The sequence below is a fragment of the Alosa pseudoharengus genome, unplaced genomic scaffold (genome assembly GCF_046254945.1).
Source record: "Alosa pseudoharengus isolate Yale_2024_CS ecotype anadromous, Long Island Sound unplaced genomic scaffold, YU_APseudo_1.1 YU_APseudo_1.1_scf_5, whole genome shotgun sequence".
Classification (NCBI taxonomy): Eukaryota; Metazoa; Chordata; class Actinopteri; order Clupeiformes; family Clupeidae; genus Alosa; species Alosa pseudoharengus.
In genome coordinates this window covers 23,858,781-23,886,663 of record NW_027468837.1, presented here as the reverse complement: position 1 = coordinate 23,886,663, position 27,883 = coordinate 23,858,781, and the positions used below count along the sequence as shown (strand labels likewise).

At 43.1% G+C, this 27,883-nt stretch overlaps 1 protein-coding gene across 7 annotated transcripts in view; it reads left to right on the top strand.

Moving 5' to 3' along the window:
• The window catches only part of LOC143104269 (band 4.1-like protein 1), a 102,287-nt gene extending 75,125 nt beyond the window's left edge, over positions 1-27,162 (top strand). Inside the window, exons 12-24 of one of the 7 annotated variants that reach the window (XM_076268255.1) lie at positions 486-715; positions 6,447-6,596; positions 8,648-8,734; positions 9,091-10,713; positions 14,346-14,396; positions 15,348-15,713; positions 16,802-16,930; positions 17,704-17,781; positions 18,805-18,864; positions 19,423-19,515; positions 22,743-22,823; positions 23,551-23,664; positions 24,315-27,162. In XM_076268255.1, the coding sequence (XP_076124370.1) occupies positions 486-715; positions 6,447-6,596; positions 8,648-8,734; positions 9,091-10,713; positions 14,346-14,396; positions 15,348-15,713; positions 16,802-16,930; positions 17,704-17,781; positions 18,805-18,864; positions 19,423-19,515; positions 22,743-22,823; positions 23,551-23,664; positions 24,315-24,320 (3,068 nt within the window). In that variant the 3' untranslated portion in view covers positions 24,321-27,162. The remainder of the gene's footprint in view (positions 1-485; positions 716-6,446; positions 6,597-8,647; positions 8,735-9,090; positions 10,714-14,345; positions 14,397-15,347; positions 15,714-16,801; positions 16,931-17,703; positions 17,782-18,804; positions 18,865-19,422; positions 19,516-22,742; positions 22,824-23,550; positions 23,665-24,314) is intronic. The other 6 variants (XM_076268260.1, XM_076268258.1, XM_076268256.1 and 3 more) reach the window with 6 other exon arrangements.
• The last annotated feature ends 721 nt before the right edge of the window (positions 27,163-27,883 follow it).

Below are 27,883 nucleotides of genomic sequence, written 5' to 3'. Positions count from 1 at the left end.
CAATCACTATTAAGTGTCAAATAAGCACAGTTGGTAGCAGTATGATTATTGTTTGGACTTCAATCATAAGTCTTCACTAAAGTGTGATTGTTAAGAACAAATAAATAAATCTCATGTTAATAATACACATCAAGGAAAACATTTCAGCGTACCAAACGAAGCTTTTAAGTCTGCAGTAATAGAATGCACTCTCCATTTTTCCCTTTTTACACCCCGCTCCCATCTTTGCCATGTTTTTCAAGAGAATCATTAATTATAAGAACTTGAAGAATTCAAGGATGGCACGGGGGAATTTATCTGCACTTCAGGCTTGGAATTACATCTGCCCTGTGAGAAATGTGTTTGTTCTTGGAATAGATTTATGCCACCTCTGTCTCTCTTGGTTCTTTTTCTGGCTCTCCTGTAGCAAAGTCATAGTGCTTTAACAATGCTTAAACTCTGTCCATGTACATATGTACACCCTCTAACCTCTTGCCCCTTTGCAGAGTTCTCGCGGCCAGTGTCTGGCCTGAGTCACCATCAGGATGGCCTATCGCAGCGCAGCACCAGCGAGCTGCCACGCTCACCTTCCGTGGACGAGCAGGACCACCGGGCCGACCTGAGCACTGACCAGGAGCTGGACACCGAGTACGAGCAGGACCAGGACCAAGACGCCGACCAACTGGACCAGGACCCTGACAGCGTGACCACGCCGACCAAGAAGAAGGAGATTAAGGTACGCAGAGCGCCACTTTCCGCTCTCTCTCTCTCTCAAGGCTTCCCATGGAGGGTGGTGTGACGGGTTTGCTCACTCCCCCAATTGAATATTATATGAGGGGGTCAGCAAACAGCTGCCTGTAAGCCAAATCCACATACCCGCTAAGATTATTCATAAAATTGAAATCAAATGAAACAAGTACTACAAAACAATGAATAAAAACACGAAAATATGTTCTAAAACATGGAAAAGGTTCTGTAATACGTACATCCATTTTCCCCCAAACATACTTCAGAATAGGTCTTTACTACAGAATTGAATTTATGTACACTTGTGCACAGCTTGTGCACCCCCCCAGGTGCCGTGGCCCCTTATAAATCAGTGCTGAACAGACATTACATTCCGCAAAGCTTTTGTCAATCACCCTTTATTCTGTCACATAGTTACTCAGAGTCACCTCGCAGTTCATGTTGTTTCCTCCATCAGGGCTGCCCACCTCACTCGGTCTACAGAATCTGACCCCGGTAATGCCTTGTTTGTATGTCAAGACCAGAGATCACATGTGATTGGTACATGTCACTGCACACAATGGCTGTTGTACCTGAAAAGAGTTGGCCTCTAGCTTAAGTGAGTAATTATGAGCGACGCTGAGTCATTGAGTAGTGGGTTCTGTGTGTAAGCACCCTAGCTCCCCGCTGGTGCAGTGTTATGGTTGAGTGGCATGACCCGCCACAGTGCTGTTTGAAACCCAGCGGCAGCCTGCCTGCTGTTTGCCTTCCTTTAAAAAACATAGCACACTCGAGCTGGAGCCTTGCCAGCAGATGGAAAGCTATGGGAAGCAGCGCACCTAGCTATTGTCTCTGAAACGTTCTCTCTCTGCCCCCCTGGAGATGAGTGTCTGTGTTTACCCACATGTTGAACAGAAGATGGAAAGAAAGAGAGGAGGTCTTCTCTGCTCTTCATTTACATGGCGAGCACACATTTGACAAAAGACCACCGTGTGGTCTAATTTTATACTTTCTCTCTCTCCTTCTCCCTCTTTCTGACATTCTCAACCTTTTATGTGGTCATTCTCATGTGGCAGATGAGTTACATATATTAAAGTTGCAGATATCAAAGTTGTGGACCCCAACATTTTCCATCCTTTGTAATTTCTCACTGGAAACAGTGTTTTATTTCTTCTATTAACGATGTAGCTGCTCTGCGCATCAGATGACATTTGGGTTGCCGCGTAACCAAAGCGTGTGATTGTACGGTTCACGTTGGGAGTAGCCAAGAGAAGGCGAATGCAGTGTTATGCAGAATAATTCTCTCTCTTATCTCCGCCCTGACGTCTACTGCAGTAGGCCTTTACAGTGTGTGGTCTGCAGAGATTAGCTCGTACTAAGACTCTGCTGTCCCTCTTACTTACTGCATGTTTGAACCTCTTTTACAAAGACTCTATTCTAAACTGCTCCCGTTCAACCCTATCCACAAGTTTCCTGGGGTGGCTAGTGAAGAAATTATTGTGTTTCTGATTTAAGTGTACTGTTGTGTCCCAGGGAGAAATATGAGCAGAAATAAGACCATAGTTTGCAATTAAATCGAGTGATATTACTTTAGGCAGGTGCCCGGATGAAAGTAATCGCTAGAAGGGTGTGTGGCTTCAGTGGGAAGGTCCCCAGATGGACCTGCAGGGTAAATGTGCTAACAGGTTAATTTGGGTTCTACCCTGACTAACCAAAGTGCTTTCCTCTATAAAGTCTCTTATTGCACCCACAATTTGGTAAAGGTATCACAAGATTTTGGAAACTTGGAAACTGGTTGTTCCCTATCTTATCTCTTCCTGTCTATTCTGCTTGGCTAACATACTACATTACTAATATGCTGTCTCTCCTGTGCACATTGCTGACCAAAGGAGGATGCTGGAGAAGCTGTTGATGCTCAGCAGGAGGTATCTTGTGTGTGTGTTGTGATTGGTGATGCAGTGTGGCTGAGGTTCTCTTGTGTTGGCGTAATAGCCTTCTGTCTGCCCATGTATGTATTTTATCTACAACCCCATTCCAAAAAAGTTGGGATGCTGTGTAAAATAGAAAATGAAAACAGAATGTGACAGTTTGTGAATCTGATTTAGTTGCAGAAAGGACATAGTCAACATATCAAATGTTGAAACAAATTTGACAAATTTGAGTATTTACTTTAAAATATATGTTTATTTTGAATTCGATGTCAGCAACACGTCTCAGGGGCAACAAAGGCTGGAAATGTTGTGTAATGATAAAGAAAACACAAGGAACATTTCACATTCAATTAGGTGAACTGGCACCATGATTAGGTATTACACGATCCCAGAAAGGTGGAGTCTCTCAAAATGTACGGGCAAATAATGCAATAACATTATTTACAAGAACATTATTACTGTGTGAGGATTTTATCATCTATAGTAAATAAAATCACTGAAATAGTCAGAGAATCCAGAGAAATATTTGTAAACTGAAAAACAATATTGGATAGCAGTAAGTTTTGGGGCCTCAGATGGAAGTGCTTTAAAACCAAACCTGTTTCTGGAAAGAAAATTATTGTATGGACTCAGGAAAACTTCCGATAACCATCTTCTATGAATACAGTTTAATGTTCCATCCACAAATGCAGGTTAAAATTCTACCATGCAAAGAAGAAACCATACTGTATTTAGAAATGATCCAGAAATGCCCAGTCTTATCTAGGCCGAAGCACTCTAAGATGTTCTCTGGTTAGACCAATCAAAATTTGTAATTCTTTTTAGAAATCATGGATTCTGCATGTCCCTAACAGTCATGTTCCTCATACCTCATCTAGACTAGGCAACAACCAACAAGACTGTTGCAGTCAGTTTTGGCAGTTATTTTGAATTTAGGACAGGGTCTGTGCCATCCTAAAAAATCCTAAATGCCACCCTAAACTGAGATGAGATAAGATTTCAGAGTTATGATGTTTCTGTAATGAGGACCCAGGTTCTAAAATGGCCTGCTTGCAGTCCAGACCTGTCACATTGGGTTCATGGAACTAAAAACATGATTACGAATACTCCAAATTGTCGAGCAGCTGAAATCCTACATAAGGCAAAAATGGGACATTTCAATCTCAAAAGTCCAGCAACTGGTCTCTTCAGTTCCCAAATGTTGTTAAAAGATGAGGTGAATCAGCACAATGCCTCTGTCCCAACTTTTTTGAGACGTGTTGCTGTCATCAATTTCAGAATTAAGATATATTTAAAATAAATAAATAATAAGATAAATAAAATGTGTCTGTTTCAACAATTGACGTGTTGTCTTTGCACTATTATCAATTAAATATTGGGTTTTATATGAAAATAATAGCATTCTGTATTTATTTACAACTAATTTGGAATGGGGCAGTATCTTCTATGTAAATCCTAGTTCATACAACTTTTGGTCACACTTTATATAACAGTTCCCTTAAAGGTGCAGTCGCGATTCGGTTTCTGTTTTCTCAAAAGGTTTTTGATATTTGAGCTCAACAGCCAATCATATTGCACCCTACTGTATCCATGCGCCTGGAGAGGGTTTGTTGATTGGCTGGAATTATTTATGGCTCTGTGCTCCCAAAAGTAAAGAGCTGTGATGAGCAATTCAGTTCATTTGAGCCTGGATTATGGAGCCACAGACTGTACCTTTAATACAGTGAGTGTCACTGTTTTGTATAGGAAACCTCAGTCTCTATGTTTGTGCTGTACAGTGTCAATGCACTGGTAGTCATCAGTGCAGTGCACTGTACTTAAAGGTACTTAAAGGAGCACAGTTATGTAAAGTGTGATTTTCTTCCATGATTTTGATGTCTTGCATCTAAAGGAGAGCATATGTCAGACCAGAGGTTCAGATACACTTAAGATATTACTTCCTGTGCATATTTTAAGTGAACAGCATGTCCTCTAACCAACCTGGGTTGGTTAAAGATCTTGTAGGATTTAGTACATGTCTTTAGATGCCTGAAGTCTATCACATTCCAGTAGTTTGTCTTCAGCTCTGTGTATGTTTATGTTTGTGTGGCCTTGTTTCCTGTTGGATCTCCCATCTGGCGTCTGCTTGCCTTCCTAAACTTAATCGGCTGCACTCTCCCTTTCCACCTCCCTCCCTCCTTCCCCTCCCCTACTTCCCCCTTACCTGCAACGCCTCTTCCTCTTCCTCCTCCTCCTCCTCCGCCTGCCTGTCCTCCTCCTCCTCCTCCTGCTGTCTCCTCCTCTGTCTCTCTTCATTCACCTGTGTAGCAGGAGCTGGAGTCTACTCCACGCCACAAGCAGGAGGTACCGCTGTCTTTGTTCTGTTTCAGCCTTCCTCTTATCCACAGTTCCCTTGTGCTGGAGCTGGGCTGGGTGCTCACATAGTCAGGGGCTGTGTGGGTACCACTGTAGTACTGCAGAGCAGAGCTTTATTCTCCTTTTAGCTGAGCAGTTAAAATCTAAACCGCAGAGAAGTTAGTCCAATGTATTAGTTGCGTGATTTTTGATAAGCATTAGTAGAATAAAAGGTGATTAATTAAGGAAAAGAGGAATTTGATTGACATAACTTTCTTTGAAACTTTCTTGTTTTATTATCTATTTATCAGACTCCTGAATAGGAGTGTTAATTGTTTTGAAAAGTAAATGTACTGATATGTTCATCTCCTTTCAAAATACTTGGGTACATGGTCATCAAGGAAAACTCATGAGGTTAACATAAGAAACAGAAGAAAAAAAATAATTTTATTTTTTATTTTTTACAACTCAATACACAGAGCGTAAAGCAGTTTTGCAGTTGCAGTACCAGTTACAACTTCTCAGTTTGAAAATTAAACCTCATTAATGCTAAACAGAAAAACATATAGAATGCGCTCATAACCAAATAATTGAATTCATCTGTCACCCTTAAACAATTCTACTCCGTGACTTAATATTTGCTCTTCATCAAACGTGTTGTTTACAGCTCTTCTGATGGTGATTTTTTAAACCATTTCACAGTTATTAGATTACATTATTTGTGCACACGCCATGTGGAAAACAATGATGTGCTGCTTACTACAGTCACATTTCAGGGGATGTAGCTACAGTATAATTACAGATAGCCATGTCCATTGGGTAAGAGGATGTCTCTAACCCACTGTTTGTAGTTTTTTGCAATTATTTCTCATAACGTTATGCACCTTTCATGTCTATGAAATCCTGATTTGAATTAATGTAATTGTACATGCTTGCATCAGTGCTAGTTAAAGGTGCTCTAAGCGATGTTACGCGGTTTCTAAGCTAAGACATTTTTTGTCACATACAGCAAACATCACCTCACCATCCGCTAGCTGCCTGTGCCCTGAATACACTGTAAACAGCCTAGGCTCCAACAACGGCAACAAAAACAGCTTGGTCCAGCCTGGATCATGAAAACATAACAAACTGTTCTAGCCAATCACCGACGAGATGCACGTTTAGGAGAGTTCTCTGTTTTGTTTGAACATCAACAGAAGTGAAGTGACGTTACCCAACAAAGCTTAGAGCACCTTTAATAAAGATGTGTGAAAGGAGAAACTAATGTAATTCGACATGCTTGCATCAGTGCTAGTTAATAAAGATGTGTGAAAGGAGAAAAACGAAAAAAGTTAATCGCCTTTTTTGCCTTTTTCTTTCTGTTTCTCTGATTTCGCTGAATCTCTCTCTTGCTCCCTCCCTCTCTCTCTCTCGCTATCTCTCTCTCTCTCTCTATCATCTTTCCTCCTGAATACCCACCCTGTTTCTGGGTTCTAGTTTATGGATAAGTCGGAGGACTTTCTCCTGAAGCATCAGGCCAGCATCAATGAGCTGAAGCGAGCTTTGAAGGAGCCCAACAGCAAACTGATGACCCGGGAGAAGCGCCTGTCAGGGTCATCCCCAGGAGGCACGCCTGAGAAGAAGGCTGTGAGTATCGGATGAGTCCAGAGCAAGAGTCCCCTATGCAGCTGAGCAGCTGGAGATCAGAAAGGACAGATATAAAGTGTTGCAGAAGTGTAGCCAAAATGCACAGGCAGTGCTGCTCTCAGTACCTTTAGATTTATGAAGTTCCATATTGAAAGAGTAGTAGTCTGTAGTACTAAATGTGCTCTATAATCTGTTAGAACTATGAACTAGCACACATACATACACAGACACACATAAACACACAGAGACAGGCAGACAGGCAGACAGACAGACAGACACACACACACACACACACACACACACACACACACACACACAAACACACACACACACACACACACACACACACACACACAAACAAGCATACAAATTTATACAGTATACAGTTTTTTCTTGTGTTAGATAGTTGTATGATTTACTGTAAGTGTGGTTTTATGTAAGTGTGTGTGTTTGTGTCGTAGGTCCTTATCTGTGTTTGTTACAGTGTTTTTGAATCATTTTACTCATTACATTTGTCTAATGAACCAAAAAGTTAGTTCTGGGTATTCAGTACATGTTGTTACCTCTTGATCAGGCATTACATTGAGTTTTTGATTGGAGGCAAATACATATTCCCAGATAGTTCCCAACGATGTGTGGGATGATTTAGAGCCATTTTATCAATTACTTCAACTAATGACTTCAAATTTCAAGGGTTTTTCAGAGCCGAACATGGTGCATGACAGTACAGTTAATAACTTGATTAAGTATCAGTCATCTGGTGTATGGAGCACAAAGAGTCAGTAGTTACAAGTCTCGCTAATAAAGAGAGTTGTAATAGCCTCGCTGAATCAGAAACCCCAGAGGACACATTTTAATATCGGTCCTATCCACAAACTCAGGTTCTTCACTTGAGTTAGATTAGAAAAGACGCCACCATTTTGTTAATCATATTTGGTGTAATCATGCCGCAAAGGAAATGTGATTGAATTGATGGATAGGCTGACAAATATGTGTGTTTGTTTCCTCTGTTTTCTCTGTCTACTGACACATTCTGGCCTGCTGCTTGAGAGCAGCCAAATGTCATCTTCTCGGTATCAAACAGGCCAGAGACTAGTGTGTGTTTGTGTAGTGGCAAGATCAGAGAAGCGGATCATATCTGGCTTATGGATGGAGAAGAAACAAAGCTTTGGTTAAAGATGAGCTGCCATGAAGGATCAATGTTTTTTTTCCACCCAGAAATTGAGCTGTGAAATGATTTCATAGCGATAGAAATAAGCATGTTATGTACTTGCCTTTGATGTGATTTAGTCTGCTGTGTCTGGTTGTCCCAGAGTATCCATATATTTGAGGAAAAATGAGGATAAATCTTTTGATTCAGCCTGTGAGTTTTATCAGATGAAAATTGGCATCTTATTGATTTGTTTTGATAGAATTTTATCTTCACTGTCTGATTGCTTCAGCGTGCCAATCCAGACACAGCAGCTTGAATGTGAGAAAAGAAAATCCCTTTTCAAGCGTGAAATCTCCTTTTTGATGCTTGTCATCCCTTTTCAAAGATGAAACGATACCTGATGTCACTTGAACAATTTCCCCTTTGTTTTCCATCACAGGAATCACGATCCTTTATTATATAATGTCACAGATCCACACTGATTTCTGATATGATGTACTGTTATTGATTTCTCTCTTAGAGCATCTCATTCGGCATGGAGATAGTTTAACCATATTTTACTTTTACTTTCATTTGGATTTATAAACATACTGTAACAGTGAATAGACTAATTTATTTCTTAATTCTCTGCAGGCTCGGAGAGGATTGTATTGTTTTTTTGGTTGTGTTTATTTATGTTTTTTTTAGTTGTTCCTTGTTTGCCTGTACTGTCGTAGGTCAAGCAAGAAAGTTCAATTTGCTCTTCGATGGCATACAAATCAACAAGGACTCCTTAGAAATGCCCCTTTACCTTCACGTTTTTGGATGATGATGTTTGTGACATGACTGTGTGAACTGTGTATTGGTAACAGCCTTTCTTTGCTCTCTCCTTTGCTGGCTCTGATGGGGGTTGGGTTAGGATGTGGGGGTTGTGTGGGCCATGGAGGCCACTAGCGTCACACCTCCAGAGGGCTTCACGCAGAAGACCCTGGTGACTTCTCCTGAGGTTGCAACCCTTCCTCATTATTTCTCATTTTTTGCATGAAACAGGTCGTAGCTATGCATTTGGAATCAAAGTAGATTGGATCAGTTATGTGATACCAAGCTTATTCTTCAGCCCTTGCAACAGATCTGATCAAAGCTGGTGTCTTGAGATAGTGGAAAACAGGCTAAAAAAACTAAATTTGGCTGTGGTGCAAATTTCTTTTTTTCAAGATGAAATTAGAACAGTGACGCATGCTCAAACAGATCTTAAACCAGTGCAACCAAATACTGCATGTTATTTGTCCTTTTAAATCATTGTCCTTAGCTCAACAACTTAGTAATGGCAAACTAACTGTTTTGATCTATATCAACATATAGGGTTCAGAGGAATGGGTATTGATTGAAAAACAGGATGCTTGCCAACCAGAGAATTACCACAAGGTGGAGAGCAAGGATAAGCCTAATAGACGTTCCCTTTCTGAAGTCTCCGAACCTGGCTTGGAGAAAAAGAAAGAGTCAGAAAAGGATATCACCAAAATGATACATATCGAGGTGACTGGGGAGGATGGCGAGGAAATGCAAGTCCAGATGGACTCTTTCCCATCTCCCAAGCTGCCACCAAGAGACGAGAGCAAAGACTCGAGCCTGAGGAACAACAACAACTGTATCATGGCCGAGTTATCTGCCAAAATCAAAGGCGAGACGAAGCAGGAGAAATCACAGAACGAAGTCCCACCACTGGAGGCAGGCAGCAGACCCAGAAATGAGAAATCCCCCGTCACGACTCATGCAGCTGAACATCAGTCACACAAAGTCCGCAAGGACAAGAGGCCTCGGAGTCTGAACTTGGGTATGTCGACCGAGTTTGTGTACGAGAAAGAGACTGATGGTCCAGGCGGCAATGACGAGAGCGAAGTGTCTGACGAGGAGAATGCATCGGCGGGCGAGGAGGATGATCACTCCGGACGATTTGAGCGGCCTTTTAGGACAGAGACGAAGAAGGAGCCCTTGGCTATGAAGATGAACATTACTATGAATGATGAGGACACATCGGTGACTGCTCAGGCTTCACATGTTCGACAAAAAGACAAGGTGACAGATGAATGCAAGAGCAACATTACTCAGGAAAGTCTCATGTTTGATAAACTGAAGAAAGAGGCCGAGAATGTGACAAAAATGATGAGAGGGGAAGACGCAAGTCATGCAGACACAGTCAAAGGAGCGGCGGATGTTGGAGGACGAATAGAGATCGTCTCACGGAAGGAGGTCACAAAAATGATCATGATTGACAGCGAGGACACCGAGGACGCTGATAGGCACAACGCAAACAAAGTGGCAAATGACTGGACGGTGAATGTCCCGCGGAGAGAGAGGCCCCGATCGTACATGTTTGAACAGACTCCGTCCGACAAAGCCCAGAAGAGGAAATCGACAGGCTCCACTCATGTTGAAATCACACGGATTGTTCCGCTGAAACCTGAAAGATCCAGGAGCTCCACGACCCGAGACGAGCCAGACAACATGTTCAAACTCGAAGAAGAGCGCAAGCGACTAAGTGGCAGCTATAGAAGGGAATTCATTTCACTGAATGAATCAGCAGAACAATCCACTGACATCAATAGGAATGACATCTGGCCCACTGTGTCCAGTCCTGTGCTGACCAATCCATATCAAGTAGGGTCACCCCAATCCCCAACCATGATGGGACACAATGTCTTTCAGGGCTGGGAGGAGCAGGTTCAACTAAAGGAGAGAACTTTCGGAGACGACTCTCAATCCACAATGGGAGGTGGCAGTTTGAAGGACGACCCATCTCAGTTTGACCAAGGCGCTTCCGGAGCTCCACCCTTCAGCCCGAGGGCCGCAGGCTTCAACAAGAACGCTCCCCCCACTCCCCCGGTCAAAACGAAGAAGGCCCGGGAGTCGGGGCTGATTCTCCGCAACAGCCGCAACCCCAGCAAGGAGCCAGGAGTGGACGGAGCAGCCGAGAGGAGACATGCGGTAACTGTACTTGGCATCCCCTCTGCTTATCACTCATTTGGACGCAAAAGCATCGCATGAGCTTCAGACTGAATCAGCACATCCATTCTCTTCTGTTTTCTGTTGTTTTTTTCCCCCCTTTGGTTGTTCTTTATTTGAGTTTTCTTTGTTTTTCAATGAATTGAGTTATTGGTTGACTGACAGACTGAAACATATCATGTAACCTCTATGCCTGCTTATGAAGAACCGAGTCAGGAGGGTACTCGGTACCACCATGTGTTTGGCTCTCAATGTGTGTCATTGACTGGTGCACTATTGCATCCATGAGAGCATTTCTCTCCTTTTTATGAGTTTGCCCCCCCAGACACACACACACCCCTTGGCTGTCCCTCATTCTATCCCTGCCCCACTCCCTCTCCCCAACCCACGTTCACATCATAGCGCCCTGTATCTCAGTTTGCTTATGTAGGCATAAAATCGGCCAGAGGGCTTTGACCGAAAGATTCTCTCTTGCACATTTCATGCTTCAGCTTGCGGCTGTAGTTTATGAAATAACCCCCCTTTCTCCACATTCCCCATCCTCTGATATCCCAGCCAGTTTTCCTACACTGAAATGTTGAAGGGTGGCAAGTACGGTAATATAGACTTTAGCAAAAGTACTATAGACTGCTGTTAAATAAAGCCTTCTTATTATACGGCTCTTCACAATGCTAGTAGAACGCTCCATTGCCTTGAATGGGATTTCCCAACGTTCTACGGTAAAATAAATGTATGTAATTACCGCTGCAAACATATAATTACCGCTGTCAATGGCAACGGGTTTTGTGCTTCTGATACATCTTTCATATCACTACGCAAGGACTGGAACTTCATTCAAACGTGAAAGCAGACGGTTGATCAGCCGTGTTATAAAGAATGTTTGATTCAAGTTCAGCAGCGTGTGTTGTTGCGAACTATTTGTTTTTCAGCAAATGCCATGATGAACGGTAACAAATAGGCTAGGCTATGTAGGCTAAAGTCATATCGTGGGGAGTTTATTATTTTGTTTTGGCAAGTAGCCGTATAATAAGCGGGATAATGTATAGAACGCCGGTCATTATGGGAAAATAAGTCCCTTCAGGGCGAAACAAGACCCCTCCGCTGCGCGTCGGGGTCCGGTTCGCCTTGTCGGGACTTATTTTCCCAATAATGACCGGCGTTCTGTACATTATCCCGTACTTATTATACAGCTCTTCGCAATGCTAGTAGAACGCTCCATTGACTTGAATGGGATTTCCCAACGTTCTACGGTAAAATAAATTCATGTAATTACCGCTGCAAACATATAATTACCGCTGTCAATGGCAACGGGTTTTGTGCTGCTGATCATATCACTCCGCAAGTATTCCGGTCACTTCTTGCATTGGAACTTCATTCAAAAGTGAAAGCAGACGGTTGATCAGCTGTGTTCTAAAGAATGTTTGAATCAAGTTCAGCGTGTTCTGTGAACTATTTGTTTCTCAGCAAAAGCCACGACGAAATGGTAACAATTAAGTGTAGAGGGACATATCGTGGAGTTTATTTTTTCGTTTTGGCAAGTAGCCGTATAATAAGCGGGATAATGTATAGAACGCCGGTCATTATGGGAAAATAAGTCCCTTCAGGGCGAAACAAGACCCGTCCGCTGGCGCTTCGGGGTCCGGTTCGCCCTGTCGGGACTTATTTTCCCCATAATGACCGGCGTTCTATACATTATCCCTTACTTATGTTAATGTAGTCACTCTGAAATTGGTCTGTCTTCATATTCGTCTTTGCAAATCGTCCAGTGTAGGTATTAATTGGCCTAATTGCAAATCTATGGGAAATGGTCCAGAGGGATAAATCACAAAGATGTGTTTGAAAATCTGTTGCTGTATGCTGCTTCATCTGTTTCAAGTGACCTGTTGGGTTTATGCTGGTGTGATTCTGCTCGGAAAGAAAAGAATGATCGATAATAAAATAACCAATTGGATGACTGAGATATTCGAGTGATTGAAATATATGTGGTGTCACTTAAGTGGTGTCTGTCTCTGGAATGGACCTGACCATGAACTGGTGTGCATCAATGGCCAGATTCATTTTAGAGGCAGTTGTGCAGGGAAAGCACGGAAGGGCTTAAAGGCACCAGTCAGTGTTTGTGCTCTGTTGGCAAAGCACAGACACTGAAAGCTCTGTAATGTCACCGTTGCTGTAATTACACACAAGCCTGTTGGAATGAGGAGAATTTGAGCCAAGCTGGAATTTGGCAGCTTAAAATAATTTCTCGTATTTTTTGTCTGAGTCAAGGCTCTGGCACGTAGTGCGCAACAGCCGTTGAAAATAGGTGGCAATGTGTGAATGGCAGCGCAGAGTGCGGTGACAAGACTGTGAGGTTGAGAGGGGGGAGGGAAGGTGGGCGAGGGCGAGTGCCTTGGCGGAAATATGAGGTTCAGATCACCTCGATTGCTCCTTTGATTGCTGTCGCCGGTTTAGAAACGGCCAGCACCACAACTCCAAAGCAAACGGCATTCTTGGCACGTCGACATTAAATCCAAATGGAGCTGGTTGGAAGAAGAAACTGTGAGAGTTGCCCTTTGGACAGTGGGTGTCTTGTGTGAATGTCTTAGCTGCCAAATCCAACATGACAGCATGAAAATGCTCCCTTGGTGTAAAACTGATGAATGTACCAACTATTAACACAACATTGATCATGTTTGCTGTTATTAACCAGGCAATAAATTGTGGATTGAGAATTTAATTTGTAATGACAATATTTCACTCATGTGTTCCACATGGCCAAAATATTCTCACCTGTGTTGTTTTGCATCATGCATTTCACCAGTATATACATCTATTAATTAAAAAGCCCTGTGTTTCTCAATATTAAATATGTTTAATGCAGCAGTCCTTCAATAAGTTGAAGAAGTGAATGACTGCAGTTGTTTTTTATAATCATATGCAGTATCTGAGGCATTCGCTCCTTTCATTTGGAAGCATTTCTCTTAGTTCTTGTTCACCAATTCAAGTTCAGTCAAGTTCACTGAATTGAATGACTGCAGCAATTACATTTTCTTTGTATAAGAAAATGCAGTGTGTTTATTTATTTCATCCATTACAGCATGAAAACATATTTTCTGGCAACAAAGCCGGCATGCTCTTCAGTTTTCCAAATCAATGCTTTTGGGGGATTTGAAAAGCACCTCTGTCATTATTCAGTCCTTTTCTCTCCGGCCTCTGTGTGGTCCTTGAGCTCTGGTGAATTTGAAAATAATTTACTTTTGAGTGGAGTGTCACAAACACTTTTCAAGGTTTTCTCATCAGCCATGGCCCTTTGTTATTGATTAAAAAGGACCCGTGTGGGATTCACCTGCAGAGTGCTCCAGGTTCAAGAGAAAAAGAAAAACAAAACAGACCGTGAGAAACGCAGGGCTGCATTGAACGTGTGCGTGAAACATAGTAATGCTAACAGTACGTTGTCATTCTACAGTATCAACTCAGTTTAACACTATGGGGACCAGGAGGGATGGTCTTCCATTCATCTCTGGATCTACTGGGCTAGGCCTCTTCACACAGCCTCGCTAGTAGCCATTTGATCATGTGTCCTTGTCTGCCCTTTCTTCTGCTAACTATGTTCTGCTTCTTCTTTTGTCTCATAGGAGCCTCTGTCTACTGCTGTGATTAATGAAGAACAACTAGCTGAGGCTAAGGTCTCTAATTTCATTTGCCATGTCTGGTGTTCTCTGTTGCATGACCCTGCTGAACAGGCCCTTGCTCCCTGTCACCTTTCCTTGTAGCCATTTGTGTGTGTGTGTGTGTGTGTGTGTGTGTGTGTGTGTGTGTGTGTGTGTGCGTGTGTGTTTTCAATCTTGCACTCTGCTTATTCATCCCCATGACACAGTGTCTGATCCAGTCCCATCTCTGTTTACAATCTGTTCTCTCTCTCTCTTTCTCTCTCTCACACTCTCTCTCTCTCTCTCTCTCTCTCTCTCTCTCTCTCTCTCTCTATCATGTGCATGTGTGCTAAGTGAGAAGCCAGTTAAAAAGAGAATCTGACAAATGTTCCCATACAGTAGTGATACGACAGAAATGATATAGCTTCTCACTCAGCCTGTTATCATTTCCTATCAGATCATATATCTGTTCACCATCTTTTCACCCTTCTTTGTCGTGATGCCACTGAAATATTAGCTTAGCTTCTCCTTTTTCATTCTGCCATGGCTTCCTATCAAATCCCACAGCAGGACATCAACCTGTTTACTTTTCCATGTCACTTTTGTTTGAGATGTCAAATTGCAGGTCATAATCTGATTGGTTGATACCCTTGAAATGTTAGCACGGCTTGCTGCTTCACTGTGTTCACAATGTTTCATTGCTCTTTGTGTTAGAATCAGATTGTTGTGGTCTTGAATAACATGCTCTTGAGAAAGATGATACCAAACTTGAGATGGGTAAGGCATTTTTTTTTAAAATCAAATTGGACATTATTCAAATTCAAATGAAGGGTTTGGCTTCACTTTGTGGACCCAATCATTACTTTTCACCCACCCCATTACCTTCAGTCCAACCATCCCAATGTCACCCTCCCCATCATCGCTACACAGTAGAGGAAGTGACACGAGCATGGCCTGCCTTCTCTCCCCCTGTCTGATCATGCACAGAGGGAACCCTGGGATAGACGGCCAATCTCGGCCACCGACCTCGATGAACAGGAGCGCGAACGCGAGCCGGCCTTCATGAAGGACACACACCTGGGCATTGAGCGGAAGTGCTCCAGCATGACGGTCAGCTCCACGTCCAGCCTGGAGGCAGAGGTGGACTTCACCGTCATCACTGACCTCCACCTGGGTGCGGAGGAGTTCTCAAGGGGCATGAGCGAGCTGGCCGAGAGGGGCGGAGGGGAGAGGCAGGCAGAGGGGAGCCGCGATGACTTTGAGGAGGCGTCTCATTTCTACTCCTCCCAGCTGATGAGCCAGGACAAGCACCCCGTAGAACAGCGCCTCCTAGAGGAGAAAGGCCACCACGAGGTAGACGCTGTAAGCGTCAGGTTTTAGATCTTTTTTTGTAAAGCGTCCTTTTTTGGAATTCATCCCTCTTGAAGATATGTCCTGAGCCATTCATTTTTTGGTTTGTTCATCACTGACCTTGAACCTCAGTTTTCTTTTCCTTTTTTATGGTAACCATTTTGTGTTATGCTTTTTCATTTTGATTTACGTTTGGTGTACCATTTTATGTCAGCATTTCAACAATGGAGCCTGGCTAGTTCCCTGAAGCTCCCTGATGCTATCCACACTCAGCAATGAGAGGACCCTGCTGTCTGATATTGATCAAGTCTTTCTTGAAGAACCGTATTTACTGTACAGCACAGCGTTGGATGCAGTAGATTTACAGCCCTGCAGTCTTCTTCAGGCGTCAATGCCCACAAGGTTGATATGCACAGCGTCTGTCAGTGCTTTGTATGTAGGTCACTCCAGAGTGATCTACAATGCAAAGTCAAGCTCCCTCATGGTTGAGTGTGGATGGTTTCATTCAGAATGTTGTTGTTGTTTTTAGTCATGTTTAAAACCCTGTTTTTGTCTGGTTTTGCCTTTGGCATTTCATCCCAATTAAAATAACATTTCATGTATTTATTTGTTATTTATTTGTTATTTATTAATTAATGTATTGATTTGTTTATTTATTTATTGTTTTTGTTCATTTATTTCTGTTTATAGTTTATTTATTGTTTTGTTATTTGTGTTATGTATTTTCTTTTATGTTTTAATCTTTCATTAAAATTCCCATTTCAGTTAATTTGATATACTGTATGGGGAGTACTTGAAATCTGTTTGTTATGAATAGTTACAAAGTGATCTGGAACAGTGGTCATTGATAATTACAAACATGTAATAGCACAAACCAGAACACACACAATATGCCAAGCACAAAGCACACACACACACATATTGTTTTATCACGTTTCCTGGCATGAATTTGCATACAGAAGAGCACAGCACACACTGATGCTTCCGCAGCACAGCCCGTAGAATGCAACGACATTCCTTTTGACCCGTGTGTAGAGACTCCCGTCCGTATTTGAAATGTAACAGCAGTGTATGCTTTGCTCTGTCACCAGCCCCCGGTGGCCAGGAAAGACCCTAACGCTGTGAGCATCGCCCACTCGCTGCGGAGGGCAGAGGTCAAGGTGGAGCCCCACTCCAATGGAGCAGAAGTGCCCCCCACCATCATAGACATCACAGAACAGGTACACACACCTGCACCATTTATCAGAATAACCATAATATTTTTTTAAGTATATTTTACCTTCTAAAAGACCAGAATGGATTGAAAAGTTCAGTATTCAACTTAAAGTCAAGTTGTTTTGACATTTTAATTGGATCTTATTTTATTGTCTGACCATAGTGGAGAATCTGTTGTATAATAATAGTTATTATTCATACATTGCAATGGTAATTCATTTTGTGTGATAAAAAGGGTAAATTCCATTTAAAATGTACAAAAAAAAAGTGTTGCCGTTTTTAACTGGCAAATGAACATTATTTGTAAAATAATTTCCAAAGGCAGAGTGAATTTTCCAATTTTCAGTGTCGCTTTGATAACAGCTCCCGACTGTATGGGGTGACAAATTATCTAAAAGGGGATGACATAATAGTCTTGTTATGGCTTGATTAGAGTATTGACACAAAATAAATGAGACTGATGAAAGAGAGAGGGCCTTCCATTCATCTCCTGGGACATTGTTTTGGAGCCGGACTGTCTCCACAGGTGCCTGATTAAAATGTAATTACTGGGCCTCTGTAGTGCCATTCGTCTAAGCACACGGATGAGTCAAACCAATAAGCTTTAGAGGTTGTCTTTGAAGGCCATAATGAGAGAGAAAATCAGGTGCCCATTCATTAATGCCAGTGGACATTAGTTTTTTTCCTTGTTGGCCCCGTTTGCCCTTGTGTGATATAATGACCAGAGCTCATTTGTTAAGTTGATGTGTCCACTGCGCCATATGTGTTTGCATTGCAGCAAACACAAGGTGAAGTCAACTGCATGGAGACAAAGTTCTCCAGCACTGACGACACTCAACCACAAGAGGGTGACATGGTATGGTTACCCCCTCCCGCCACTCTGAACTGAGATCAGTTTACTGTAAAAGGTTATGCCAGTGCTTTTTGCTGCATGTGCCAGACAGCACCATATGAAGTGTCTTCTGAGCTGTGAAAGGTCTTTGTTTTCGCCACTGAGCTCCTTGGCCAGACTATAGCTCTGCATGCTTGCATCTTGTACTTTTTCAGAATGTGTCACTGATACATTTCTGGGTGCCACATTCTGAGGAGAAGGAAAAAACACACAGGGGAAAAGAAAAAGATAAACAAAACTCAAAGCAAAATAAACAATTGAAAACATGCCCTCAGTATATCAATAACACATTCTTGAGGCAAACTGAAATGAAGAGTTTCAGAAAGGTATACCGTGCTTCACTCTTTGGGTGAACACAGGCACACATTGCTTCAGTGTGTTGGAAGGCCTGGGTATATCAGACCACTTGCCATCCTCTCTCTCTCTCTCTCTCTCTCTCTCTCTCTCTGTCTGCTTGTGTTAGTGGACATACCACATTGCAACTGCTGCTGCCTTTATCTCTTCTCCAAACACACTGCTTAAATGTGTCTGTGAAGAACGCTGCTGAGAGGAAGTCTTAATCCCTGCAGAACAACCTCCGTGAAACGTTGAGGTGACGATATATAAAGTTTATGCAGAACGTATTCCAGAACTCATGCAAAGGAAAAGACAAAAAGAAAAAAGAGAGAAGTTTGCTGAATTGGAAGAATGCTTCGCTGCACATCTTGTAGACTTATCACTTTGCTTTGTTTGGCTCAAGCTTTTAGCAGAGAGCCTCCACAAGTCTGCTGCTTGTCCAGTCTGATGACAGAGCATGACAATGATAGTGTACGACTATGTCTTGTGCAGCAGTGTGTGTGTGTGTGTGTGTGTGTGTGTGTGTGTGTGTGTGTGTGTGTGTGTGTGTGTGTGTGTGTGTGTGTGTGTGTGTATGTGTGCCATTGTACACCATGCAGCGCAGGTGTGTGTGTATGTGACTCTCTAGTCCTGCCCTGTTGTATGTTTCAGAGCCAGGAAGAGAGTGGAGAGAAGGAGGCTCCTCCACCTGGCAGGGAAAATGGCTCTCCAGTGAGTGCTCTGCCCTCGTCGGGACTTTGCCAACATATGTCCTGTCCTTTCTATGAATGTCACAGAATGTCTCTGTCGTTTTTATGAAAGTCTAGCCTCCGCTGCCACGCTTGAAATTGTCCAGTGCTGTCTGTGTGATTGGTGCTTGAGGGACTCCCGTGGAATGAATGGCTTGTTGTGGTAGAATAGTATAAACACAAAAAAGAAACAGAAAAAAATATATTAAAAAAAACAAAAAAACAACAATTAATTTATTTCGTTTTTTTGGCTCTCTTGTGTTTTTGTTGGAGACTAAACCATTTTGACTTTCACGTAATGACAGTGTTGTTGTTAAGTGGATGGGGTTTCTGGCAAGGGTTGCAGTAGTGTATCAGTGGAATGTATCTTTTGGCTGAAACAAATGGCAGCAGTGTGTGTGTGTGTGTGTGTGGTGTGTGTGGTGTGTGTGTGTGTAAGCGAGAGAGAGAGAGAGAGAGATAGAGAGCACCTGTGTGAGTGTGTGTCCTGGTGGCAGCTTGCCGCCCGGTCGTCACTCTGTGCCTTCTGCCATCTCTGCAGGTAAAAGCAGGCTCTCTGGGGAGAGACTCAGCAGTGTCTCCACTCACTGTCACCGCGGAAAATGTTACCTCAGCAACCACCCAAGTAACCAAGGTAACAACTCATTGTGTACTCCCAGTATTTCCAACTTCACCGTGTCTTGGGGTTTCTTGGACATCACAATAACACAGCTATTGTTTTTAGAAATTGCACAGACATATATGTCAAAGGAAGAAACATCCTAGGTACCTTACATGAATCTTAAGTAGAGGCTGTATTTGTCTGAAGCCGAGACCTTATCAGTCAGGCTTTTTATGACACAAGCTGTTTTGCAAATGTCATGTCACTGTCAAACATTTCCCCCTGTGGGGAAAGTGGAAAATGTACCACAACTAATCAGCTCTAAATGCAAATGCTCCCCATGTGTGCTTCCATTTTGTGCGTTTGTTACCTAAAGTACATGCTTTCCATTGGGCTCCAACCCCACCTTTCATGTCACCACCTCAGGTGGTGAAAGCGGGCAAGCGCATCTCATCCTCCCTCACCCTCAGCACAGGGGCCCCCCAGGGTTGTGTTCTGTCCCCTCTGCTGTACTCCCTGTATACACACGATTGTGTAGCCACCGCAGACTCCAATACCATCATTAAGTTTGCTCGGTAGTGGTAGGCCCAATCCACAACAACGATGAGACGGCCTACCTGGAAGAAGTGAGGTGCCTGACCCAGTGGTGTCAGAGGAACAATCTCCACCTCAACGTCAGCAAGACTAAAGAGATGCTGGTGGACTTTGGGAGGAAGCAGGCACGGGACTACACTCCCTTATCCATCGACGGGACCCCTGTGGAGAGGGTGGATACATTCAAATACCACGGTGTCCAGATCACCGAAGATCTGACATGGTCTACCCATCTGGACACCGTGGCAAGGAAGGCCAGGCAGAGACTGTACCATCTAAAGAGGCTGAAGAAATTCAAAGCATCCAAAACAGTCCTGCAGAGCTTCTACTCCAGCACCATTGAGAGCATCCTGACTGGGTGCATCACCACTTGGTATGGAAACACCACCATGCAGGACCGTAAGGCTCTGCAGAGAGTGGTGCGTTCAGCTGAACGTACCATAGGGGGGCAACTCCCTAACCTAGGGGACATCTATACCAAGCGGTGTAAGGACAAGACACCACAATCCTTAAAGACCCCAGCCACCCAGACTATGGTCTGTTCTCAAAGTCAAGTCAAAGTCAAAGTCAAAGTCAGCTTTATTGTCAATTTCTTCACATGTTCCAGACATACAAAGAGATCGAAATTACGTTTCTCACTATCCCACGGTGGAGACAAGACATATTTTACCAATTTTAAGTCCACAGACAAACATAACATTCAAGTAAACAAAAAAGTAAGTAAATAAGTAAATAAGAGGGCACATATAATGAAAAAAATAAGAGCAGCAAAATTTGGTTGAAATTGTGCATAGACAGTCAATAAAATAAAATACTAGTGCAAAGTCAGGCCAATAAGAGGCTGAGGTAGTTCTGTTTGACCTAAGTAAGAAATAAAGTGGCATAGTGGTGCAAGTTATGTAAGAGCAGCAGAAGTGTTGTGTTTTCAGGACAACAGCAACAAGTTGCAAAGTGTACAAGTGTGCAAGTGGAGTGGTGCAGGCGGCCATTGTGGGTCCAATGTCCAGGATGTTATGTAGCTGAGGGTGGAGGGGGGAGAGGAGGGAGAGAGTTCAGCATCCTAACAGCTTGGTGTATGAAGCTGTTGGTGAGTCTGGTAGTGCGGGAGCGCAGGCTTCTGTACCTCTTCCCAGAGGGCAGTAGATCAAACAGATTGTGAGCGGGGTGACTTGCATCACTCACAATTTTGGTCGCCTTGCGGGTGAGTTGGGTGGTGTAAATGTCCTTCAGGGAGGGGAGTGAAGCACCAATAATCCTTCCAGCTGTGTTCACTATGCGCTGCAGGGCTTTCCTGTTGTATTCAGTGCAGCTTCCGCCCCACACAGCGATACAGCTGGAGAGGATGCTCTCAATGGTGCCTCGGTAGAATGTGGTCATGATGGCTGGTGGAGCACTTGCTCGCCTGAGTTTCCGCAGGAAGTACAGGCGGCGCTGAGCTCTCTTCGCCAGTGATGCTGTGTTGGTGGTCCAGGAGAGGTCTTCACTGATGTGCACCCCCAGGAATTTGGTGCTGCTCGCTCTCTCCACCACAGCACCGTCGATGGTCAGTGGCAGGTGTTGGGTGTGACCTCTCCGGAAGTCAACAACAATCTCTTTGGTCTTGCTGACGTTCAGCAGGAGGTTGTTGTCCCTGCACCACGTGGTCAGATGGTCGACCTCCAACCTGTATTGAGTCTCGTCGCCCTTGGTGATGAGACCCACCAGAGTTGTGTCGTCAGCAAATTTCACTATGTGATTGTTGCTGTAGGTTGCAGTGCAGTCATGTGTCAGCAGGGTGAAGAGCAGTGGACTGAGCACGCAGCCTTGGGGGGCCCCTGTGCTCAGTGTGATGCTGCTTGAGGTATTGTTGCCAACACGTACTACTTGAGGCCTCTGACAGAGGAAGTCCAGTAGCCAGTTGCAGAGGTAGGTACTGAGTCCCAGTTTGTCAAGTTTGCAGATGAGTTGTTGTGGTATTATGGTGTTGAATGCAGAACTGAAGTCTATAAACAGCAATCTCACATATGAGTCTCTTTTTTCCAGGTGGGTGAGGGCTGGGTGGAGGGCAGAGCAGATTGCATCCTCTGTAGACCGTTTGGCTCGGTATGCAAACTGGAAGGGGTCCAGGGTGGGGGGGAGAATGGATTTGATATGTGACATGACAAGCCGCTCAAAGCACTTCATGATGATGGGTGTCAGTGCCACAGGGCGGTAGTCATTGAAGCAGGATGGAGCAGTTTTCTTCGGCACAGGTATGATGGTGGCAGCTTTGAAACAAGATGGGACGATGGCTTGCTTCAGGGAAGTGTTAAAGATGTCTGTGAAGACATCCTTAAGCTCCCCTGCGCAGTCCAGTCAGTTCTCTCTGCTTCGCTCAGGAAGCAGATACACTGGCTGCAAGGACTGAGAGACTCAGGAAGAGTTTCTTCCCCCAAGCTGTCCGGTACCTAAATGGCACTTTTTATTGTGTATACCACTGTTCCCCTGTAGAGAATACCACTTCTTCCCTATCTGAAATAACCCCCTGACATCTTGAATGTATTGTTTCTTGTCTGTTACTGTTTTTGGTAGATTGTTCTGTGTCAGTTCTGTGTGTTTTTGCTTGGCATGGAGCCGACTTTGCATTGTATGTATGTGACAAATAAAATCTGAATCTGAATCTGAATCTGAATCATTTTCATCACCAGACAGTGAAAGGGGGATACTCAGAGACCAGGATCGAGAAAAGGATAATCATCACGGGAGATGACGATGTTGACCAACATCAGGTATGTACAGTGTACTGCAGCAAGTGTAAAAGCACCAAACAACACTGCTTACACAAAAGACTCAAAATACTACCCCCCCCCACACCCACCCCCAGTCTTGTATTCAGCACACTTCCATTACAAGTTATGGAAAGAAAGCCTGAATATTTTCCATTTGTATTGCGCTGAGCTTTTAAGCTAGCCTGGCGGGCCATCCTATATCATTGACATGTATAGTCTGGAATCGAATCATTCACCTGCTTAATCCAAGGGGCGGGCAGAGAATTGTCTTTCAAACTGCCTAGGCATGCAATAGGCCAGCGCTACGACCATATCCGTATCCGGTCGGCAAAACTGCAAATACATCCTTCTTCGAAAGGAATGACTTAAGTGCATTGTGTTGCTCTACTTTCAAAGAAAAGCACAAGTCCAACACCTCCAAAGTTGACGCCAACAGCGATTCAAACAACCGCTCTTCGTTCGCCATAGCCACCTTCCTTGTTGTTCACCGTCGCAGGATGTCGTTATCCTGTTAAGCCCGCCTTAAGACGCTCTAACGAAATAGAGCGCTGTGATTGGAGAACATCCACGGTGTTAAGCTAATAGAAATTCCTATGGTTCGATACTAGACGTACAGGCTGAGCAAATTAATTTGCCGCCGCTATGCGTCTAGATTTCTAGGCTACTTTTAAGCCTGAGCGAAGACAAAAAAGCGAAGTGACAGGTCTGAATTATCACCTCTTTCCAGGCCCTTGCCATGGCTATCCAGGAAGCCAAGCAGCAGCATCCCGATATGCTGGTGACAAAGGCGGTGGTTGTCAGGGAAACAGAATCTTCAGAGGAGAAACACAGGACGCCAGAGGTGAGTTATAATGTGCTCTCCATATGGAATAACTCAGCGTCCTGCATTAGAGGTGCAGCTGTACTAAACCAGGTGATTGACAGGACGGACTGGATAGTTTGAGTGACATGCTGTTTTGGTCCAGTTTACTCTACGGTTCTGATACATTTCTGTGTATAATAATGTAATAGGTTAGTCATCAGTTAGATAAATGCCAGGTCAAATGTCTGAATTTTACTTTAATGCATTTAGAATGAAAAAGAAGTCAACCGCATATTTCCTGTTTTACGGTAATGCTTCATAAGTAGAATAAATGCCAGCGTCTGTGCCTTGACCTTTTCGGAAATCATTGTTTTGAAGCAGTCTTTATTTACGGGTGTTTGTGCTGTATGAGGGGTGAATGTTTTAAAAATGACATTAAAACTATATCAGCATAGTGATCATACAATCAGGCATCTAGTTAAAAACTATTAGTGACAACTAAATGCAATTTGAAGTTAAAAGAGAAGCCTAAAGCACACACACACACACACACACAACTGCTCTGTATATTCATTTTTAAATTGTAGTGTAATATAACTTAAATATTGCTCAACATTTCCTGTTTATGTACCCCGCCCTTCCACCATCACCAAGCCACTTGGATACTTGTGTGTTTGTCTCCTCTGTAGTCCTGATGACCAGACTCGGCTCCAGAGATCAGGGAGAGGATATGAGCCCTTCAGGGTCCCCCCCCGCCACCACCGCCGCACCCCTGCCTCCAAAGGGTTAGCTGAGTCCAAGTACAACCCAACCCAACCCAACCCAACCCGCTCCTGCGTCCCTCAATGCCCTCACCCTACTCCTCTCTCCTCCTCCTCAGCCTGGCGCAATGCGCTGTGCCCACTGTCCCTCCAACCAGGAGCGAAAAGGACAGACTTGCAGACCAATCCTGTTTCTGCAGCCCAGTACTCCATCAAGCACTCCATCCCAGTACTCCTCAAGCATTCCATCCTGCAGCCTCCATTAGCCACATGATGTATCCATATTCCCTCAACATCGAAAATGTGTCTGAAAGTGTTAACAGTCCCTCAATCAGTTTGCCCATTGTTTGTATAGATTTGGATAGAATACTGCTTACTTTTGTTAAACTGTACTCGTAGGGGTGGGGTGGCTGGGGGTGGACTCCAAGGCAATTTCAAGGTTCTTTGGATTTTGACAGGTTCATGTGCTCTACATACCGTCTGTCTTCTCCGGGTGTTATAATTATATGTGTGCCAGTATGCCATTGTACACAGCTTTAGCTCTTGCTTGTCCTGTTGTGTCTAAGAGTCAGCAACCTGCTGCAGGTCCACACACACACACACACACACACACACACACACACACACACACATACACACACACACACAAATGCATCATTCTTCGAACAGTTGGAGAATACACCCCCCCCTCCGCCCAAAAAAAGTTAGTTCTGATGAGGGCTGAGCATTGTGTATATTATAAAATAAATAAAATAACTCCAGAAGGTTGTTACGGAGATAATCACTGTCATGCTCTCCTGAGCTTCCTTCTGTCTAGTTTAAGGAGGTGTACAGTTGGCCCTTTCAGGAGGGTCTGTAGATGGTTGGCTAGCCTGTAAATGCCTGTGTGAACCAGTGAGACACTATATTCTACTGCTGTCTTTTTAGCTTTTTAAAGATTTTTTCAAAACGATAGACTATCCAGTGGAAGTCACAATATTTGCTTGTAAATGACAAACATGACACACGGCGTGTGTATCGATTAGACTGTCACTCCCATGTGCATGAGTCAAATTAATGTTCACATAATCAAGGAGAGGGAGGGGGCGAAATAAGAGGCAGTCTTGTCATCTCTAAAGGTCCATGACACATGGTCCGTGAGGGCAAGACATGCTGTAAATAAACACTCCTCCAGAATGGACAATTTGTCAGAAAAAGAAATTGTGCATGTCACTGTGCTAAAAGGCAAACAGAAGAGTTTCATTACATCAAAGACATGTCACGAAGATGATGCAGGCACTTCTAATGTATGTTGCTGTTGGACACCCCTTGGTGTGTTTGGCATGTAGAGTCTCCACAAGTGTTTGGGGGAAGTTGTTCAGGAAGATTCCATACATGTGGACACTGTAATTGTTTCTAAAGAAAGGCTAATGAAAGAAGAAAAGCAGATATCAAGATCTCTCTATATACAATTTCATATTGTTTACTCTGTTTGCATTTAATCCTTCATGTTGCCATTAGGTGAGCTGACAGATAGACTGCTATAGTGTAGGAAACTCACCACAAACAAACACATGGTCTGATGATAAATGTTTTATCTAAGAATAATACTATTTAAATATGAGTTTTTTTATTTTCTATTTTGAAAATTGAGTTGTTTTTAAGTTATGGTGTATGAATTTGATATTGTATTTATATATGAATGGTGAATGTGAGGCATCCTCTCTCCTGTTAGCATAAAACTCTGTTTATTTTTCTCTTTCAATGCGTGGCAAAGGCTTGGATCCGTAGTGTGACCTGAGCACTTCAGCACTATGATCCGGCCACGGACAGCCAGGTGAAGAAGTCAGTCAGTGAAACATTAGCTGACCGAGAGGCTTTGTGTGTTTATCTCTGTCTGATCAAATCTATAGACATGTGAAAGGAAATGATTGGTCTCTAGCTGAGTGAAGTATAATCAATGTGAAAAAGATGGCGAAAAGACGAAAAAGATTGAAAACAATGACACTGGAATATACTGTAATACCATGTTAAACACGAGACATTACTTCCAGTGTAACAAAAGACTTTGATCAGACAGTGAGAGATGAAAGACAAGAGGGAATGATATCCACAATATGCCTCAGAACATGCCTTCCTTTGAAATACTGTGATTCATACTGCTGATATTTGCAATAACAATCTCACATTACCATCTTGTTAAGTAAGAACCATAGTAATGATTTCAGTTTAAAAGATGAAACTGTGAACAAAACAAAAGTGTTGGGGGGAAATGCTTTGCTTGAAGTGCTCTAAATTGGTTGAGGGTAAAGAAATGTATGCATGCGTCAGTCTCTGTGACCTCAGCTCAGAATCAGAATTTTTTCTTTTTTTTCCCTTTTTTTTAAGTTTCAGCAAAGCCCAACGTGTGCTGTGTGAAAAAAACGGGACAGCTTCTTTGCCTCTGCCTAAACTACTGTTCTGTCCTGTCTCTGTGAAGTAGCCTATTAACTCTCAATGCTTTTTGAGTTTGATGTTATAAATGTTTGCCTATTGATTTGTTTTCCACTTGGTCCAATGACACTGGAGTCCTCCATTGCCTTTATTTGATTGATTTGTGGGCAATGGGTTTTACTTTTAGCTGTGACGCTGCCAGGAATCTGTTTTGGATGTCTATGGCGTCACATTATCGGATACTCTTTAATTTCTAAAAAATGAGAAATGTTTACTTGCTATTAACCTGGGGAAAGAGTTTTTCGTTTGTACCTTTGGTGGTGTGTTGATGGGAGGAAAGACTAAAAAAATGTTTTTGCTTGAATCTCTATCCAGATATTTATTGAGCTTATATTATCTAATATATTACTTTTTTAGTAAAAATTTATGATGGCACATGTCTTGCCATGAAGATTATATAATTTCTTTGTGCCATGATAAACAGTACAGGCTCCAATTATAAGCACTGTTACTGCACAATTGTGAGTGGGATAGCATTGTCATATCAATATTGGGTGCCTTACCGTTTCAAGAGTAACTGCCACTGGAATGAAATGCAAGAGATATTCATTATTAAATCCTGAACTTATTAGGACTGGTCCCTGAAGACACCTAAATGTCACACAATGGTAAGGCAAAGTGCCTTGATTTCAGTGGGTCTGAGAATTACCTTAGATTCAGTCTTCAAGTGACACATGGTGCTGGTGCATTTGCTAATATTGAACAGATTGTGAAGGATTTTGCTTGGTGCATGGCATGAGGTATTGAAACTCTTCAATTCTTTAGTGCTCCTCCCTTCAATTCACCCTGCCAATCCACTGGCTCCACAGCGCCCTCTAGTGCTTGATGGTGTGTTCTTGCTGTATTTGCATTCAATCTAAATGGAATACATGCATACATTAATAAATGTCTCAGTTAAAATGGGAAAGTATCTTGTGATTTGCTCTGCATATGGTGGACATGTTAGAGGGAGATTTCTTATTAGAGGGAGAATTAGTGGTGCACTTGCTTTCCACACAGATAATTGATTACATTGCTACTCAATA